This window comes from Silene latifolia, chromosome 5 (assembly GCF_048544455.1).
Source record: "Silene latifolia isolate original U9 population chromosome 5, ASM4854445v1, whole genome shotgun sequence".
In the NCBI taxonomy this organism is placed as follows: Eukaryota; Viridiplantae; Streptophyta; class Magnoliopsida; order Caryophyllales; family Caryophyllaceae; genus Silene; species Silene latifolia.
Genome location: NC_133530.1, coordinates 88,305,218 through 88,326,077, shown reverse-complemented (window position 1 = coordinate 88,326,077; position 20,860 = coordinate 88,305,218). Strand labels below are relative to the sequence as shown.

The window sequence follows — 20,860 nt, the reverse complement described above, 5'->3', positions numbered from 1 at the left end:
AATTGACAAAGGATGAGAGCGCAGACTTCCAGTACAAGAACGATTAGATAAAAGCGGAAATAAAATGAAAATAAAACGAACCACTAAAGAAATAAATGTAATGGTCTAGAACAATGATGAGAAAAATGATGGAAATTACCCAAATTTCCATCTTTCCTAGTTTCTTACTCGACTTCTCCCTCCCGCTCCCCTCTCCTCCTTTTTCTGAAAACGTAAAGAAAGGTTATAATATATTTGTTTGAGACAAATGATAGCATATAATTAAAAGCTTGACATACTGAGTTCCCAAGTTCATTAAATCCCAAGTTGTCGATGACTCTTAAGCCCTACAACAACTTCTTTACACAAACGTCCCCCTCCACATCGGTGAACAACTATCGTTTAAAGACAATTTTAGGACATCAGTAGGAGCAAGCCATCGATTAAAGGCTTATTCCTATCCTTAGTTTTAAAAATAAAATCATAATATTTGATTAATGAGCTTAATACAAAAGTTAACACATTAAAGCGACTAATTACAAGTTACACATACAATTGCAAAAAAATGAGAATGCAGAACAGACAACTGCTAACAAATGAGATGATATATGAAGCAATACCTCCAGCATGACCCATGCGGCGGCCAGGAGGTGTTGTTAGCCGAGCAACGAAAGCAACTACGGGCTTTTCAGTTCCACTTTCCTATGCCAAACAAATACAACAGACAACAAATCAGCCAGGTTACACATGTAGTACAGATGTATGCCAGATTCAAAATTTATCCATGGATATCACTACAAGAACTTGACATTTATATACTCTAGATTGGGTTACAATTAAAAAAAAAAGTAATCAAAGTCCGAAAGAAAGCAGTGGAGTGGAGAGGATGTATCAAACTGACCCAAGCTCTATCTCATTTCCACTTACACAACGTTTTAAAACCGCAGGGTATAATGGCTTAAACGACATATGAACGAATCCACCTGATGTGGAAGCCTGCACAACCTGTACGTCGACGAGAAGGAGGTTAAACGATATTGGAAATACATAGACAAATGAACAGATGAACAAATTGAGCAATAAAAAAAGATTTGAATAGGTTCCCTTTTAGGAAAATTATCAACATCTTCAGCACCAGGCTAATGTCTGCAATTCCAGCCCCAGGAAATAATCTTCGCATCGCTGCACTCGTCAACAAATACACAGTAACTGAAACGAGCAGAAATACCGTAATAATAGTGAAAAAAAATTAAGGACACAAGAAAGAGTTGTAAAGCAAAAGATTCAACAAGGCAAATAAACACAAAGTTAAGATACAGCGAGAAATGTAATTGAATAACAAATAATATTCGATGCCAAATAATTTGAGCAGAACAAAAACAAGAAAGCCGCAATATACAAAGAATAGAAGCCCATAAACCTTTTCGAATCCGAAACCACGGCACCTGCATTCCATGCACGCACCTGTATGAAAGCAAGGTAAAAACCGAATAATCTATTAAAAAGTGATAATGCAGAGAAAAACAGCAGATACAGATATTTCAAAGCAGAAAATAAAGAAACCAAACTTAGTAAGCTATTTAAAAAAACCGATGGAAGAACTCTGAAAGGAACACAAATAAGGTAACCCATGGAAGAAGTCTAAAAGGAAAGAAGAAAGAAAGCAACTTAAGTTACAAAACCAAAAAACCACCTAGATCAAACCAGTTGAAAGCAGCCCAATAAGACAGAGTCTAAGATCCAGCAATACAAAGCAACCTGAAATACATAAAGAACCAAACTAAGTTACAATAAACAGTACACGAGTACAACAAGACAACAATTAACCACAGAACGAACATGTAGATCAAATTGTACAATCACCCAGAAGCCTGAAAGCGACACAAGCAAGTAAATGGCAGTTTGAAGGGACCCGAAATTACCTTTACTCAAAACCAGTACCTATGCTTGACCAATACCTTTAAAGAAACCCCCAAAACATGAAAAAAACGAATTAAGCATAGGAATTTGAAAGACAATCTTTAATGGCCAATCAAACCAACCACCATCAACAATCAGCCATCACCAGGAGCCACGAACCGTACTCATAAGACAGACGGCAGTTAGCGCTTCGGAATGGTCCGCAATAAACCCCCTAAAATTTCACAGAGCCCCACATAAATAAGAACACAAATACAATAGGAACTATCAGAAACACAAAGCAACAGATCCACGAAAATTAAGAAGGCATAAAAGAAGCTAGAACTAATGTGTAATAAAATGCAATACCCTACTCGACACAACGCAACCAACAAATCAAAATAGTGAAGAAGAGCCAAACCTACGAAATAGTAAACACCCTTGAGTTTCGATATAAGACAAGACATGATTGATCCGCAACAAAACCTTATAATCTTATTAGTAATCCAAAACAATCGAAAGCCCCAATTTAATTGTGAACCATAACCCTAATTCGTGATATTTAAGTGATCTGAGAATTTAGGTTGATTCAAGTGATGAATTTGAGATGGGAACCGGTTATTTGAAGCAATTTGTGTGAGATTTGTGAAGGTTTATTAAAGGAGAAGTGAATTTGGGAAGGATTAGAGAGTAGTATTTTATGAGAGAAGCAAATGAGAATGCGAGATGGGTAAGAAAATGTAAAATGAAGAACCAAACCTTAAAATTTAACATGGCACAAACAGAAAACAAAGAGTGAACTAATCAACAACAAAATAACAAACCTATCGTCGTCATCATCAGCATCACCGCCATCGTCTCATGCCAGTTCATCATCATGACTGACTGACCGTGGTATCAGCGTCGAGAGAAGAGAGATTAGAGAAGGAGTAAAGTGAAGAATGAAAGGGAGAGGCTTTATGAGATGGAAAGGAGTGGATGGGAATAGAAGAAAATGTGATAAAGCAGTGGACGAAAATGCAAGTGAAATGGAGGGAGGAGATTCAAAAGGAAGATCCAACGGCTGAGAAGGGAACTTGTGAGAGCACTATTCATCGCTACAGTGCACAAGTATAAACTTTTTAAGGGGTTTAGGATTTCATAAAGCTTGATATCCTATTTTTCGTGTTACATTTTTAAATTAGCATATTGCAGAGTACTATACTATTTTAGGATGGGGTCTAATTTTGACCGACAGGCGACCGACGTATTTATTATCAGCTAGTCTTGCTTATGACGGAAATATAGGATAGGGTCTAATTTTGATATCGAATGTGCTTACATACAATTTCATGTACATCAATTTAACGAGTCGAGCCGAGCCCAAGCTTGGCCTTGTTCGGCTTGTGCTCATAAAGTAAAACTCAAACTCGAGCCGATGTCGAGCTTACCAGAGCTTTAAAAAATTGTGCTCGTTATCAAGCTTGCGAGCTTTAATGCGATATGGAGCCAAATTCGAGCTCAACTCGAGCCTATATATAATTGTTGAATGTTCGTTTTTTCTCTCTCGATATTTTCAATAACAAGGCTCAAAAGTTTTATATACAAATATTGGATAATTAACGAGACATTTTTTATACGTGTGATATAAATATATAATTATGACAAAATATTTTTACAAAATACGAGTAATATATTATCTAATTACACAAGTTCGAGCCGCTCACGAACTTTTTGAGTCGAGCTTTCGAGCCCGAGTCGAGCTCAGTCAAACTCAAGCTACTCGCGAGCTGTCTCGTCTCATTTACAGCCCAATGTTAGATGGTCACCTTGCAATCTTGCACCCCCTTAATATTCCTCAGTTATAAGTTATAGCATTCCATTAATATTCCATGCTAATTCCCAAAAATCTTCAATTTGACCAAACTCACACAGTACAAGTTATTTCCAAAAACAGATCGCTTTAATTCTTTAAACTATTGTGACATTGTTTAATGAATTTTTGTTCACAGAAAATGTGTCGCGGTTGCAAGAGAATGTCGAAATGTTGGACACATGTATGAATACTACTATGATTTGATTTATGTATTTGGAGTAGTTATGGTGGTAGTTCAAAGTTTGGACATTTGGGGGTGGATAATTGGATACATGAAATACTGTCACCAGATAAGCGTATGAATACTACCAGATACATGTTTTCTAATGTAAATATCTTTAGTTATATAGTATTATTATAAAATTATAAAATTTTGATATTCTTATAGCATTCATGACGATAAATCAAATAAGATCTAATATGACTATATTTTGTCTTATAAATTAAGAATAAAATATCAAAGATTCTCTACAACAATCAATAGTGTCAAAAAGTAAGTGTTACCTTTAGTTTAGATGAAAGGGAGTATGATTTATCTGGCAGTATTGGGATATGTGCTGCATCTGGCAGTACTGACATGTGTGTCTGGGTAGTACATATAGTTCGTACTGTACTTTAGTTCGCACGGGATCTCGCCTATTGTTGTTAAAATTCTCGATCAGGATCGTAGGAAAAGGTGGTGACCGATTCCGATGCTAGGTAGGATTTTAATTTTTCTAAAATAGAATCGTAACCCCATTCCACGATCCCACAATTATACGATCCAATCCTACGTCCTACATTACTAATATTTTCAGTTTTTTTTTATTACTAGAATCGTGGCGGGTTAGTATTTAACTAATATTTCAATGGGATTAATTACGGGTTAGATTTCGGAGGATATATATAAGTTGGGTTATTTCAAATCACGAGCCTTATTTCTGTAAGGCAGCCCCGATAACATTCCTACACCAAATAAACTCAGGAATACGAGGAAAAATTCTAGGGTTTCAAAATCAAAATCAAAATCAAGATCAAGAAGGTTTTTAAATCAATCGATCGAGAAAGAAATAGCGGTTAAATTAAGGCGAGAGCGTGATTAAGATCAAGGTCAAAATCAAAATCATGCCGACTTTTGTAGTTCTAAAATCCAGGTTTTCATTCTTCGCCTTCTTGTTTTTGTTTTTGTTTTTTTTAATCGTAATTTATTCATCTTAATAATCAGTTTTTTGAATTATTTTTTTGTTTTGTTTGGATTATCAGGTCTGGTGGAAAGCTTTCAATGGATGATATCGGGTATGATGATTCCTTCTTCCTTATTTCTATTTTTATTATTTACAACTCACTTCCGAGTCGAGGTCGGAATGGAATGGAATGGAATTAATTGTAGTGTGATTGATTAGCTACTTTGTTGATTATTGGTTGACAAGTGGACCATAATCAAATTGCCTATAGAAAACATTTTCGATATAGAAAGGTAAACAAATGAATGAGATACCGTAGAGTAGAGTGAAATAGTAAACAAATGACTGAGACGGAGGGAGGACAAGAATTGTAATCCATGTGAGTTGCAAATTTTGTATTGTTTGTATACCATCTGTTCACCTTGGTTCTTGTTTTTCATGTTGTCATTTGAATGCTTCCCTACGATCCTGAAAGTGAAAGTGAGGTTTCTTGTTCGCAAAAGAATAAGACTAAGAAGAAGAAGCCTAAGGCAATGAAATGTAATAGTGATTCGCTGTAGGTTACTAGGTTACCCTTTCTATCTCCTTTTTATTTGAAACTCTTTATTCCTTCTCATCAAATTAAAGTTTCGTATTTTGTTACTTTCAACTACTACAACTGTTGACTGTTTCAATTAACTTTAATCTTGTATAGCACTCATATGTTCTAGTAAGATGTACAAGCTTCCCTCTTTATCAATCAGGATTTACTTGGTATATTTTTCTTAATTTTAGTCATTTAGGTAAATTTTGATGGACTTTCTCATTTTACCTTTAGCATCTGAAGGTCCGGTGCAAAGTTTCCCTTGGACACGGTTTCTCCTTCGCGAAAGAAGCCTACCCGAGCGGAAACTAAGGAGCCTCTGGAAGATATGTATGTTGAGGCGTTCTTGCTCGTGCTCTTTCTATTTTTAGTTGTCTATTCTCTTTTACTGATGCACTATATTTATGTATACCGTATACGTGTAAAGTGGTGAGTCATTCCATCTATGTGTTTAGACACTTTGCACTGGAACCATTGTACAGATCACTTCGCGTCAAGGATAATTTATTAATGACCTTGGGGATTCATATATTAAATTTTCGCGAAAGTGGCAATTAGCCCCCTTAACTTTGACGAATTGGGAGATTAAGCCCCTTGAGTTTCCAATGTAACTTTGATATAAGGAGTGAAGTTCAACCCAAATTTTTAATTGAGTTGGATTTTACTTTCTGTCAAAGTAATGGGGCCTAATTAATGCATGTGTAACTTATGGGGCTTAATCTCACAATTGGCCAAAGTTAAGGGGGTTAATTACCACTTTCGCGATGAAATTTTGATAGATCTCGTGGGGTTGATGGGATCATCTTTCGAATTGACCGTGCTGAAGTTAAAACAATATTGATTTGTTAGGAGATTAATTTATGATTCTAAGGATACTTTGTTGCTTTTATAAGAATCATGTTTCAATTTTAATTTTGAGTTGTCCTACTGTCAATATAATACAACTGTTCTTCGCTTCTCTAAAACAATATGGTCTACCTTCCCCATTTGTTTCTGCATCTGTGTTCTACTGATATGCGCAATATGTTGCACCTTGGTAACCTTTGAAGGATTATTTTTTATTTTGGCAATTTAAGGTTTGGTGAAAAGCTTAATCTGGGCAAGGATGCTGATCAACTGGAAAAGAATAAAGCTACGGAATGTAAGGAGGTTCCAGAAGATTTTCTTTCCAGGTATGTTGAAGCTTTCTTTATCTTCCTTTCTGCAACTCGCCCATCACGAACTTTATTCTAATAATACTTGGGTTGATTAGGTTTGAGTCACGGGTTCTAGTTCGTAAAACGCTACCCATCACGAACTTTGTTCCAATAGGGTATTTTTGTAAGAAAGTCATGACTAGGTTCACAAACCTGCCCCACGTTCTATTGTGAAAAAGAGAGAAAAGAAACTGCTATTCTCAATGCACACTAACCTGCGATGCTTACATGGTAAAGAGAGTACATTTTTTCTATTTCATCAAACCACTACTCCTTGTTACCACTATAGAACAAGAAAAATAATGAATATCTCCATTTCCCAATAAATAGTTCCACGCACGCTGCTACTTCAGCATTTGTATCTTCTGAATTTCATCTTGTAACTTTTATTGCTTTTGATTTCAAATACGCCACACCCTCCATATCTCCGATCCAGATTGCTCATTTTGGCGACTCAGGTAACAAACGAACTGGGTTATGGTACGAGCGAACCGGTTCGGAGACTGGCTAGACGATCTCTGAATCATGCAGCGTTGGACTTTATTCCTTTTTGTCAAAGTTTAGCCCAGTTATTTCATGCTTACTTGTCATTACAATTTACAAGGAGTTTTCTGCTGTCCAGGGAGTGACAACTCCAGGACGTTTCACCCTTTTGTTTTTGTCTTTCAATTGAATCTTTGAACTGGGCTACTTCGAACCCAGTAACTGTCCACCGTTCTATACAATTTAACGTTGTATCATTTTTGGCTATTTGCATTTATGTTCTAAGAATATGTAAGCTTCCCACTTTATCTATCCGACTATCCATATTTACTTTGTATATTTTACCAACTACTACTAATTTATTGACCTTGATGAATTTTTGAAGTATTCTCATTTGTGTTTTTCACATGGAGGTCTGAAGGAAAGCTTCCTTTGGGCCAGGTTTCCTCTTCTCAAAAGAAGTCTGACGCAACGAAACCTAAGGAGAATCTGGAAAATGATGTGTTTCGGTATGTTGAGATGTTCTCGCTCTTTCTGTTGGTAACTGTCTCCGCCCACTTTTTGACTGATTACATGTATAGTGAGTCCCTGTAGCGTAGTTCCGCCTAGGGGTGAGCAAAACCGTGTACCTGATACGGTTTTGAAAACCGTATAGGATCTACGGTTTTAAAAATCGCAAAAATTACTATACGGATTCGATACGGTTTAACCGTATATACGGTATTCGGGTACCCGGAAAAACCATGTATACGGAATCCGTATATACGGATACGGTTTGGTGACAAATGCCCAATTAAACATTTTAATTATTCAAGAGCTAATAATTACCTCTAACATGACCACCTCTTATAAAGGGCTTATTTTTTGTTTATTGAGATACATTGGTAAAAAAAGTCGTAAAAACATTAAAAGAGTGGAGTTGAAATAGGAACTTTGCATTTTTTTAATTTTTTTTATACAAAAACTTTAAACCGTGTCAGAAACCGTATATACGGTTTTGTTTTGCCCGACCCGGATACGGTACGGTTTTTATAAAACCGTATTGTGTAAACGAATTTTCGTATCGTATATACGGAAATCCGTATAACTCAAACCGTATCGTATCCGTATTTATAAAACCGTATCGTATATTTTTGCTCACCCTACTTCCGCCTATAGCATTAAACTTTTTGCAAGCTCTAGTATACGAAAAGTCCAAAAATATACGTCTAGATAATTGATTAGCAACTTTGGTAATTGTTGCTGTTCGATTCCAGTATGTTCATGCATTCTTGTTGTTTCTGTTTGGAACTTTTCAATTTTTTTGGCGTCGTTAGATATTAAGTTATGTTCCCTTTTTTTTGCATTCTGGCCCTAAGAAACTCTGTCAAATATGTGTGTGTGTGTGTGTGTGTGAAGTTGGAAACTTTGATAATCATTTTTTAATGGATTCTTGGTTTTATTTTTTGGTTTGTCAGGTCTGGTGAAAAGGTTCCAGAGGATTCTCTGAAGCTGGAACCTGACGAGTATCTGGATTATTTCCCTCAGCACTATGTGGTAGGCTGGTAAGTTGATTCCTTCTTCCCTTTTCTATTCGCACGTAGGCGTTTGGTTCATAAGATTGGAATGGACGTGACTGGAGTGTGCGATGTATTTATTTAGAGCCCAATACCCTGTTTTAGCAGTTTGGTTTGATGCTAGGGGGAAAAAGAGGTTTGGATTATAGCGGGTTCGGGCGGAGTGAGATCCTTTATTCCAAAATAGCTCAACGATGATACATTGGATCCATTCAATCCCAAAAGTACCCACAAAAGACCCCCAACATGAATGTATAGATAGATGTTTATTGCATTTATTATATATAATGTTGGTATAACATTTCAAGGCTTTTTTTTTTTTTTTTTTCATTTTATCATTTGAAGGAATGGTATTAAGGTTTATACAGAGGTCACCCGTCCGAAAAAGAAGAAGAAGCCTAAAGCAATAAAGATAAAGGAGAATAGGCGGTATGTTGACGCTTTCACGCTTTCTAATTGCAATTGTTTATTTCTTCTCATCAAAGTCTTTGTACCCGTTTGACCAGACTGGATATAAAGTTCTCTACTTCTCTTTCACCGACATTTCATGTGCTGTCTAAGTTTTTATTTGGTCACACATGATGTGGTTGTCAACGGGAACTAGGTAGCTGGGGTGTCAGAATAGGTCATATTCATTTCGATTTTTTGCAGACTTACTAGATTCCGTATGGTTTACAGAAAAATATTTGTTTCCATAGAATAATCCTCCAAATTATTATGGCCACTTCTTAATTCACCAATTTATCTGTGCTCATGCATAAAAGTATATTTACTCGAAAATGCGGGATCTCGGTTCACCAATTTTGCATTAGTTAAGGCCATGCTTAAATTTCATGGTACCTTGGGCCGCTAAAAGCACCCCTCACTTTCAAAAAGTCACAAATAGCTCTTTGTTTTAATGTATCAATAACAGGATATTATTAGACACTTGTGGTTTTCAGCTTATCGAATAGGTAGAGTTGAGGGGTGGATTGGAGCAGGGGCGATTCTAGAGAGGATGCACTCCCACCCCTTGATTTATAAAAATACTGTACAGAATACTAATGAACTTAACATTGAATGTAGCATTGCTGGTTGTCGCTACTTCTTTCTTCAGATTTTTGTTGTTGAGTTTTCATAACTCATTTGGTACGGAGTATAGTATTTCTTTTGTAAATAATTACTTTGTGCACTGAGTTAAATTTCAATATCAAATGTTTGGGTTAATATGAAAAGGTCACCCATAGTTTGGATTATTCTTGTGAACTATTTTCTTATTTCATTTCTTGATGTAACGGTGCTGAAGCTAAATAGCTGTGATCTGTTGGGGATTAATTGTTTCGAGGGTAACCTTTGTTGTAGCTATCCGTATTGTGTTTCGCTTCCAGTATTGAATTGGGCTATTTTCAACATGATACTGCGTTCGACTGTTCTAAACAATGTGTTGATGTATCTTCGTTTTCTATATCTGCACTCGTCACGTGTTATAATAATGTGTACAACTATCGGTTATCAATCCGTATTTGCTATGTATACAGTATATATGCTAGCCCTTTTCCACTTTGTCAAACTTTTGAAGAATTCCTGTTTTTAATTTTGATAATTGAAGGTTTGGTGAAAAGCGTGAAGATCTGGAAGACTGTTTTTTCCGGTATGTTGAGGCGGTCTTGCTCTTTCTATATGGATATGTCTATTCCTTCTCGTGTTAGTCTTTTTGCCCCCATTGGATGTGAAATTATGATCTCCTTTTTCCCGTTGTGGCCCTAAAAAAGTCTCTATGCAAGTAAGGAGAGTGTGTTTCATTGCAATTGACGTGGTTGTGAATGAGAACTGGGTAGCTGGGTGAGGAAATGACGCCTTTATCCCACTGTCTTTGCTAGGGAATCTGAAGAAATGGAGAAGACTTCTCGTAAGTTTGCATGTGCAGCTTTATCATACCTGCGTGAACGGGTTTGTGTTCTTATTTATCTGTCATTCTGCTACCGAATATAATAACCATGTTTTTAGCGGACTATTTTGTCCCCTCCCCCTGACCTTACATGGAATTGGTTATTTGACAGGGTCACAACTTGGAGCTGGTCAAGCCCTGTTTATATGAAGTAGGAGAGGTCACGCATGGGTATAGGGCGCATTTCAACTTCAAGGCTAAAAGAAAAGATGACCCTAGTGCTCCTGTGGAGATGTATTTCGGGCAGTTGTGTTATTATGGCGAAACTGAAATCGTTGTTGAATGCTGCGTCTCTTTGGGGGAATCTGACTCCTTACCGTGTATGTTACTATTGTGACTATACAGACTGTTTTTAATTTAATTTGATTCTTGCAAGGCTGATCATAGCTTGTTATCTGCCAAATTTGATCCGATTAATCCCGCTGTGGTGCAGATGATCCAGAAGATCGTGGGTGCCAATATTGTACCAATACTGTTCATCATCCCTTAGGTGGCTGCAAGGGGATAGTGTGGGGCTTGTTAACATTTTCGAACAAGACCCGCTCTTTTACTATTGCCTAAGGAGTTTATTCCGAATTAAGGAGTAATTCTATTTATATAGTAAATAGAGGAGTATGGTATGGGTCTTGCTAAGGATTTTGTTATGAATTTAGGTAATGTCTTCCAGGTATGTAATTAATTAAGATTAATGTCTATTTAAATGTTTTGGCTAATGTAGCATCTTTGTTTCGGCCATCTTTTTGGCCTTCAATATGAACTCCATCGACTTTGTAAAAAATCAAGTCATCCCTGTGACAATTGTGCATCTCAACATTTTTTAAACTCATAGATTGGCAAACTGGGCTAGAGCCTAGTTTTGTCTTTCTACTTGTCAAAAAAAAAAAAAAAAAAAAAAAAAAAAAAAAAAATCTTATCCGATATTCGATCCGAATCCGATCCGAATTGTTGGATATCCGATCCGAAATTTAAGTTTGGTTTGGATATCTGATCCGAAATCTTTGGTTTTGGTTTGGATATGGATATTAGAATTAAAATATTTGGATATCCGATCCGATCCGAAACTATATTTTTCTAGTATAATTTCGAGAAAATAAAATTTTATTTGATACAACAACTTAATTAATGTTTAAAATATTAGAGAAATAACTAAGTGGTACTTAAATTTTATGTCGAGAACATTGGAGTAAGAATACTAAAGAAAATCATCATGTAAGACTATGAATATAATCGTGTTTCAAACTTAATTTTAAAGTAAATTCAAAAGTATGGATATCCGCATCCGATCCGATTATTTTGGATACCCGAACATTGGATATCCGTAACATTTGGTTTGGATATTGGATATCTAATTTTAGGATTTTTAATATGGATATCTGATCCGAACTAGCACTTTGGATCGGATACCCGATCCGTACTCTGCCCTACTCCATACCACACCAATGGTAACATGGACCTACTTTTCTCCTCACAAAAAGCGGGTCCATGTTATCATTGGTGTGATACGGAGGGAGTATGTAGTTGAATACTTAAATTTTCTTATTCCTAAAAATTCACACGAATATTACTTAAATTTTCTTATTCCTAAAAATTCACACGGATAGAGCTGGCAAATCAAATATGCAGTATGGCAGATGATTGCCTTCTCCTAAAGTAGCTATCGATATGCATTGAGATACTTCCGTTATGATCTTCTATATTGGTAATTATTCTTACTAAGATAAGCTCGCCCGGTTCATGAGGTCCAACCAGCTACCTTACTATTAATCGAATATCAACTCTATCCTTATTCCTATCGAATGTGCTTATCATACGATTTCATGTACATCAAATCAAATAGGTTGGATGGTCATCAAAGTAGACACCTTGCATCCCCTTAATATTCAATTATAATTGCGAGCATTCCCTTAATATTCCGCGTTTAAAAATATGTTCACTAATTCTCATAAATCTTCAATTTGACCAAACTCATACAGTACAAATTATTTCCAAAAACAGATCGGTTTAAACTATCGTGATAACGTTTCGTGATTTTTGTTCACAACATAGGAACAACTCGGAATAAAGGTACAAAATCCAAGCAATAGAAGGCAAAACCGTGTCAAGTGAGGTCAAAATACATGAAAATGAAGAGGGGAAATAGTATAAATTATGCATATATCACCGACCTACTAATTACCCATATGAATTCACTCATCTTAGTTGCTTCTTTATTGTGATTGTTTACATAGTTGTCTTTGTTATTCAATTTTATTAGTTTATCTTTAAATCCAAAACCCATATAATTGTAACACTGGTATAAATTGAGCTAGATAGACTTAGAACTTGGAACACAACGTCCTATGGGTTAGACCTCGACTTATCATGCTAAACTGGCGTGTTTGTTGAGATTATAAATGTGTTTTGATTGAGCGTGGCTACTAAGCTCACATCAGTGGCAGTTGGAGGAAGGGAGGGTATGGCGTGCGTCGCGTAGTGGGGAAAGAAGACGGGTGGAGATGGAGGTGGGGTTAGGGTTGGTGAGGATAAGGGTTGAGGTGGCGCGGTCGAGGTGGGATGGTGGTGGGTGCGGTGGCATGATAAAGTTGAAAGAGAGAATTAAAAGAGTTGGAATTGAATAATAACACAAAGTCTCCCCTAATACAAATTTGTGATATAATTAATAACATGAATATAATTAGCAACTGAGAAGGCAATATAATAACTGTAAGTCTCCCTTAAAACTCGCATAATCTATAAATATTATTAAAAGGTTAAACCTTAAAAGACACGTAGACAATGACACCTCGTATTACTGTGGAAGCGGGCCCACGGGGGCGCTTTGGAGGAGAGAACAAGCGTTTGTATTTGTGGAGTCGCCACCAATTTTTATGGGAAATTGGAACCGTTCGAATACCTCGTGTCATGTCAAGACACAAAGTAGAGACATGAACACTAAGCAATCGTTACCCTTAGCATTCTATGTCTAGAATGACTCTTGTGGATGCCAATGAACACGGATGTTCACGAGAGATGGGTAAGGGTGAGGTACGTATTAGGAAGCTCTTTTGATCGAACACCTAATTCCGCCCGCCTCGATAGCGGCCTCTACTAATGATTAGGGAAGTTATTCGTACTCGATGTATCGTCGATTATATGCATGCAATGCAACATCCAAGTTTTGATCCTAACATGTGAAGAATTAACTAAGTCGGTAGACAATTAATTTAATCATACGATTGGGTCAAAGTAGGGATTTAAGTTAATTGCATGTGAAGGCAAGCAAGCAATATGATAAAGAAAATAATAATAATAATTACAATAATGAAAATTACAATAATTACATTGGGTTTAGCGATTTATGTCGAAAATACTTCCAAAACGGATAATTTGAGAAAAAGAATAAAGGAATGAAATTAACGAACAGATCAGTAGGCGATAATACGAATAATAGTTAGTTATACGTAAGCTAATTAAACAGTCAAGGCGACGGAAGTTGGGGACGAACTCAACTGGAACAGCGCGAAGAGATCGCGCCCTTTGGAAAGAAAGCGCGGCGATTCTTTGCGTCTGTTCCAAGGGTGAGTTCTGCACAAATACTATCTTACAACCAGTTGTATATTAGCATTGTACAACCGTCTCAAAGTTGTTGAGTTCTATACACAAAGTTGTCGAGCTATTTTATAAGTTATTGAGCTAATTTAAAAAGTTATTGAGTTTAATAATTATTCCTCTTAAGCTCAATAACTTTGTATTGTAACTCGACAATTTTGTTAGTAAAACTCGATAACTTTATAACAAAACTCGACAACATTGAAAGTGTTGTACATAAACTACATACAACCAGTTGTATAATCTACTAATTGTGAGTTCTGGCTGTGAAGCCGGAACTGCAAATCGTTAATATAAATTGATGAATTTAATGATCAATTAGTATTATTTACTCGGATGAAAGTGTTTTATCAGATTATTTACATGTGAATTAGTCATAAAAGCGATAAAACATGGATGAGACGGAAGTGAACGAATTATTTATTTACAAGATTAATGAGGATTATTAACAAATTAACAAATTAAACTAATTAGGCTAAATACGATGGATACGATGAACTAATGATGAATATATGACAAAAGACAGGTTAGAATGTATCAATGACGAATTCCAGAGACTCAATAATATGAATGAACCGGACCTCCAAAACCCGAGTTTGAATTTAATGACGAAAACCCGCAAATATTGATTACTTGGGATTTAAGTCGGATTTAACAATGAATTATACGTATTAATGATGAATAATATACATGTGAAATTATTATGCTATTATGTTAAGAAATTGAAGAACAAACGAAAACAAATAACAAAACAACGAATTTACAGAGGACGAAGGAAGAAGAAAGGAAGCAGGAACAGCGGCAGCCTCACGAAGAGGCGCAGCAGGTACTGCGCTCCTTCGAAGAGGCGCAACAGTTGTTGCGTCCTTTCTCGACGGTTTGTCTTCTGGAAATCCGTAAAAAAGGTTTTTTAAAGAGGTTTTGAAATCGGTTTTAAGAGGTGCTTTCGACATAAACCTTACATTAATGATACAATAAAATACAATAATAAAAGTGAGATTTACACCCTCAGACTTACATGTTGACGAAACGAGATAAACTAAGTTATCGATTAGTGATGCTCGACTCGAATGTAAAGAAAGTGCCCTCGTAAGAGGAAAACGGTTAGATTAATTAAGTTGATTGATGTGGAGTTGGTCAAATTGGTCGGTCATGCAAACGAGGCTGGTACTCAGAAGGATCCGAGCTTACGTGGTCGAATGTTCAAGCACGTAGACGCCAAAAAGTAAGAACAAAGGTCTAGAATGCAAAGGGAGAAGAGAAGGACGGACACTCGCGTGAGAAATATGAGGAGCGAAGGCTCCTATTTATACTAATCACGTGAAGGAGTAGGGTTTTCGGAGAGACTTTGGAAGTGAATCTCGGAAAGATATGAAAAAGATACGAAAACTACGCAGAAAAGGACCTGGGAAGAGGCGCAGCAGTCACTGCGTCTCTTGGAAGAGGCGCAGCACCTACTGCGTCTGTTCCCAGGTGGTTTCCTCCTGCGGAAGAAAGAATTCCGTGTTTAGGTTATGGAAAGACGGAATAATTTGGTTTTCCTTAATATTTTGTGTGAATATTACGAGAAATTGTTTACCAAAGATTAAAGATTTGTGAAAGATTTATTTAAAATATGGAATAGAAATATCCGGAACATTTTAGAACATTCTGACTCGGGATTTTACGGTTATCAGAAAATGAAGACGGTTTTAGGCCCGGACTCCAAATGTACTCTAATTACTGCCAAAACGACCGTATCGACGCGTAGATGACATTTATGAGGTAGACATTAATGTTTGAGCAATCACCTGACGATAAACTTACGAACTGTCACAAATCGTTCCGCGTACCAAACATGCGGCCCAATCATCACCGGGTGGTTTGCGGGAGGTGCAGAAATGAGGTATCTACAATTACTAAATGTCACCTTGCATTACCAAAATTCCACGTCACCAATCATCCATGTAGTATGACGTGTTTAATTAAGAGGGTAATTAATGTTCGTATAATGATCCATTTAAAACGATACACAAATTACAAAATACTTACATAGAAAATAAATTAGCATAACAAACATTAAATTTTGACATTTTTAATTTCTAGATAAATTAAAAAAAAAACGATTAAAAAATCAAAATTCATACTAAATTTTAAATTTCTACGTTTACTCTTAGGATATTAATAAGTAACAAATAAATATCACATACGTCTAATTTTAAGTCGTTTATGAAATAATAAATAATTCGTAAATATTAAGGGTAAATAATAACATACTTAACATTAAACATTGACATTTTAATTTTTAAAACTACAATTGGTTAAACCAAAAATAAATAAATTAAATCACTTTAATTTTAAATTATTTATATGTGCAACTCCTTCTTAAATATTATTGCAATAAACTTGTTCAATTTCATTAAATTGAATACATATGTAAATCTATAAATATGATTTATAAATAAAAGGGAAGACAAAATATCTACCATTTTTCAGTTCGTAAGATAACTTACTAAACAATTCTCATGCAATGTGGATTTTGTAAAAAAAAAAAAAAAAGTAAACCTCTTATATTTCATTCTCATTACTCTATATTTATGTCTATATTAAATTTGCTAATAATGAAAATAAATGCTCAAAAGTCATAAAACGTTTATACATATTTATGTATATATTAAATTTGGTAATAATAAAAAAGCCAAAAGTCATAAAACGCATCCTCATTTGGCTATAAATGTTTGATAGAAGGCAAATTTGTGAGCCGAAATTCAAACGAATATTTTTTTACCCTAATCGCCAAAAGAATTTTATATATATGTGTGTGTGTGTGTGTGTGTGTGTGTGTGTGTGTGTGTTTGTGTCAACAGGGCCGTCTAGGGGTATTAGGGGCCCCAGTGCGAACTCTAGATATGGGGCCATATATAACATTTTAAGAAACAAAATATTAAAAAAGAAGGCAAAAAAAAGTACATAAATGTGGCTACTAAATCTTGAACCTGAGATCTAGTATCTAAAAACCCAATTACTAACCACCAAGACATTATCCTTTATTGAACATTTAATGTACTGCATTTATTTATTCTTTCTTTTATTTTGAATTCTGGCTCAAAAAATTGAGGGTTCTGTGCAGCCGCACGGGCTCAAAGATGGTCTTGTGTGTCAATAATCTTTCTTATCATTGTATCAACATCAAGATAAGTGTACTAAGGTTTTAAATTAATAATTTATTTATTTATTTTTAAGTTTCATTGGTTATGAAGTAATCTTCACATTTTTAATGTGACACCCTCATTTATTGCGGAAAAGTAAACACATAATTCTAGATAAGAACTGCATGAATATGTTTGTAATAGGTTCATTTGGGTAAATACCTGTAATTTTTAAAATCGAAAACGAAACCTGAACCTGTTATAAAAATATCCAAATGGGAAGGTGTCAAACATGCAAGGTCTAAAATAAATCTAATAAATAAAACATCGCTAAAGTCGCGAAACAAAGTTATACAACCCAAATATGAAAAAGGGAGACATATATGTCCCTAAAAAGTATATGACATCAAAAGTGTTTAAGGGTCACAATAAAATAAAGTCAATCTAGGTCCCAAGGTTACTTTGCTCGCTAGCTCGTCCATGTACCCCATATATGCATCACCTACCTGTCAATCGCATTTTATACAAATACGAAAGCCACAGTCAGTGGGGAGTAACTCCGAGTTCTCCCAGCCACGAAATGTCATAGTTAATATAACATGTAAACATAAGAATATGAATATGAATATGAACAACACATAGCCTTAGCATACAAATGCAAGACAATCATGCTTATCATGTGAACAAGAATATAAACAACGCATAGTCCTAGCATGTGAATACTAGACTGACTCATACTACACTATCATGTGAATCACATAACATCCAGGAATCCAAACCCTATCAACCGTAGCCGGCTTGCATCTCACCTTCTACGACTCATAGGATCATCAAACAAGAAAGGACAATATATCTAGAGACAGGCATAAGTTCTTAGGACGGTCAATAGTCACTCTGTAACTCGAGTCTATACCACGAGGTAAGGTAAACATACCCTAATCCTAGACCTGCGCAGACCTAAAGACATGCGGATACAATCCACCGCATCCAAGACTCACGATAAAACCACATGAGTACACCTAAGGAGTCCACCAAAGGGTTGGCTAGTACTTAAACTGACCACTTACTCTAAGGTAGGGCAAACAGGTCATGCCCCACTTGGATATAAACCCACCAAGCTAGGACACAGAGGCTATTAAGCAGCAAATATACACTCGTCAAAAACTATAATGGCCTATCTATGACGAAGGCTGAAATACTCACCTAGGACCTAGTCCCAGCTTGAATACTTTAGCCCACACCACACAAGACAAGTAGGACACCCAATTAACCATAAAAGGGGCAAAAAGTCCAAACTTGCACACACAAATGATCATACACAACCTAGCATATGAAAGGCTACGCAAGAGCATATTCAGCTGACAATCCAACAATATCTCCAATATCAATAATAATCCAAATTCCAGCTAACCAACAGTACCATAATCCATGAGAACAAGCTAAAATGGCAAAGAGGCAACAACACTCAAGCATAAGGCATCCAAAGCATCCAATAACCAACATGTGAAACGATAATCACAAATATCAAGGCATCAACATAAAACATCCAATAACAACCAATCTCACCTCAAAGACAAACCCTCGACCCGAGTCCCGCGACGGGTCATCGGTCAAATCGAGGATGACCGGTTTAAACCTAGTTTGACCAAACAAGTTCGATCAATCTGGCCCAACTCAGAGTCTTGGCCTACTTTGGCCCAAATCACAAAATTCATCACAATATCATTCTCATGCCATTTTCAATTTCTATCATGTGAAAAACTATCAACATAAGGGAATATATTTCAATTTACAAAATATCCAATTCATTTAAATTCTCGCATAATAATGATTACCCACATGCCAAAAATACCAAAATACATAAATACGCAAACAAAAGACCCAAAACATAAAACAATAGACCCAAGACCCGACCCACACAACGGGCCATGAACCGGGTCAGACCGGGCCTGAACCGGGCTGTTTTGGTTCAGTTCTCTCGGTCAACACAAGTCTCCATTTGCAATTTGTTCCAACATCAATACAACATCCCTTTCAAGCAACATTCAACAATATTCATTCCGTTTCAACACTTAAACATGTGAAAAACAACATATTTAACAAACTTTAACAACATCAATTCATGTGAAAATTAAAGTTAACATGTTATTAATCACATAAGCATCCAACACATCATAAACAACACTAATGTGACATTATTTCGTCGAGTAACTCGGAATAGTTACCTTAAGCTAGAAAGGGAGCAAAATAAACTTGAGAAAGATCCTATAGACCGAAATTATGCATCATCTTCCACAATATATGAGTCTCCTAACTCATCTTCATATTCTTCACCTATAAGAACAACAAAAACACATAAATTAGTCCTAAATTCGAAACCCTAAAAAGATAAGACCCGAAATGAAATTGGGGGAAATGAAAATAAAGCTTACTAGTAGATGGGGATTGAAGAGAGAATTCCAAATATATAAGTTTTATGCAAATTGGTGGAGAAATGAAGGATTTATGGTGGTTTTAGGGATTGTAAGGAGGTTATTTTTAGAGGAATTTGGTTGTTTGATAAAAGGAAGAGAAAGAGTGAATTATGGAGGAATGAATTGAAGAGTGAAGACCCCTAGAGGGTGAATAGTGCCCGGATGAACAGTACCAGGCAGTCAAAGGGTGAGTCGGGTCTACTTGTTTTGTTCGCGGTTTGGGTTTGTTTTGACGGTAATTAGAAATATTCGTCGAACGCGATTTCCGAAAACGCTAAAGTTCTTAAACACGATTTTACTAAAAGATTAAGTACTCATATGCCCAATATCCAAATTTGTTTACCCAACGACCGTAAGAAATGGAAAATCCCAATTTTACGACTTTTATCCGAAATCTATTTTATCAAAGGAAAATGTTTAAATATAGTTTAAATCACTTTTAAACATTTCTAAACTATCAAAAATAATTACATTTCTTCAAAATAAAATAAGATTATATTTTATCAAATAAATTTTATTTCAAATAAATTAATATTAAATTAAAATAGATTAAAATATTACTTTTAAAATATAATAAAGGTCTTCAAATTTACGGGGTGTTACATTTAACCATTACATATATGTTGTTTTGTTCTCATTTAGGGGCTATCAAGATTTGTGGAGTTATGCTATTCGTAGGTAAATATACTTACATCTTTATGATTCAATACCCTATTTCTTACATTGTTTAAGGGAAAACTTAAATAAATAACGATAAGGTTAATATTACATAAATCAAACTCCATCATTTTGTTTTTATTAATCACTCGGTGGATTTTTTTAGGGATAGTTAATTGGAGAAAGAAGACTATTTGAAGAAGAGAAATACTAGAATTGTTTAAACAAATATTCCCTCCATTCCACTCAATATTATGTTATAAACTAACTACAAAATTGACAACATTGAATGTGAATGACTAATTGTTTTTAGGTTCATAAATAAAATTTAGTATTTCAAAAACTTTCAAATGTATGTTTTATTTGGGTATG

General features: G+C 35.5%; 1 protein-coding gene and 2 long non-coding RNA genes across 6 annotated transcripts; 1 reads left to right on the top strand and 2 right to left on the bottom strand.

Annotated features, from left to right (window-relative positions):
• Positions 1–599: 599 nt before the first annotated feature.
• Positions 600–1,034, bottom strand: LOC141656229 (uncharacterized). The gene is made up of 2 exons (XR_012548435.1): positions 907–1,034; positions 600–681 (listed from the first exon to the last, which is right to left on the bottom strand). It is a non-coding gene; the product is annotated as an uncharacterized LOC141656229 (long non-coding RNA).
• A 48-nt stretch (positions 1,035–1,082) lies between these two features.
• Positions 1,083–2,825, bottom strand: LOC141656228 (uncharacterized). The gene is made up of 6 exons (XR_012548434.1): positions 2,703–2,825; positions 2,022–2,113; positions 1,902–1,937; positions 1,673–1,737; positions 1,400–1,443; positions 1,083–1,161 (listed from the first exon to the last, which is right to left on the bottom strand). It is a non-coding gene; the product is annotated as an uncharacterized LOC141656228 (long non-coding RNA).
• Positions 2,826–5,039: 2,214 nt separating this feature from the next.
• On the top strand, positions 5,040–11,437 carry LOC141657799 (uncharacterized). 4 transcript variants are annotated; one of them, XM_074465141.1, is made up of 10 exons: positions 5,040–5,436; positions 5,723–5,809; positions 6,556–6,651; positions 7,544–7,667; positions 8,616–8,702; positions 9,060–9,143; positions 10,303–10,344; positions 10,574–10,643; positions 10,754–10,961; positions 11,075–11,437. In XM_074465141.1, the coding sequence occupies exons 1-10, from the start codon at positions 5,349–5,351 to the stop codon at positions 11,200–11,202; spliced, it is 1,014 nt and encodes a 337-aa protein (XP_074321242.1). In that variant the 5' UTR covers positions 5,040–5,348; the 3' UTR covers positions 11,203–11,437. The 4 variants fall into 4 exon arrangements, with proteins under 4 accessions (XP_074321242.1, XP_074321243.1, XP_074321244.1 ...); XM_074465142.1 differs by having other exon boundaries at positions 5,041–5,452; positions 7,572–7,667; positions 11,075–11,436; XM_074465143.1 differs by having other exon boundaries at positions 5,042–5,436; positions 7,580–7,667; positions 11,075–11,435.
• The last annotated feature ends 9,423 nt before the right edge of the window (positions 11,438–20,860 follow it).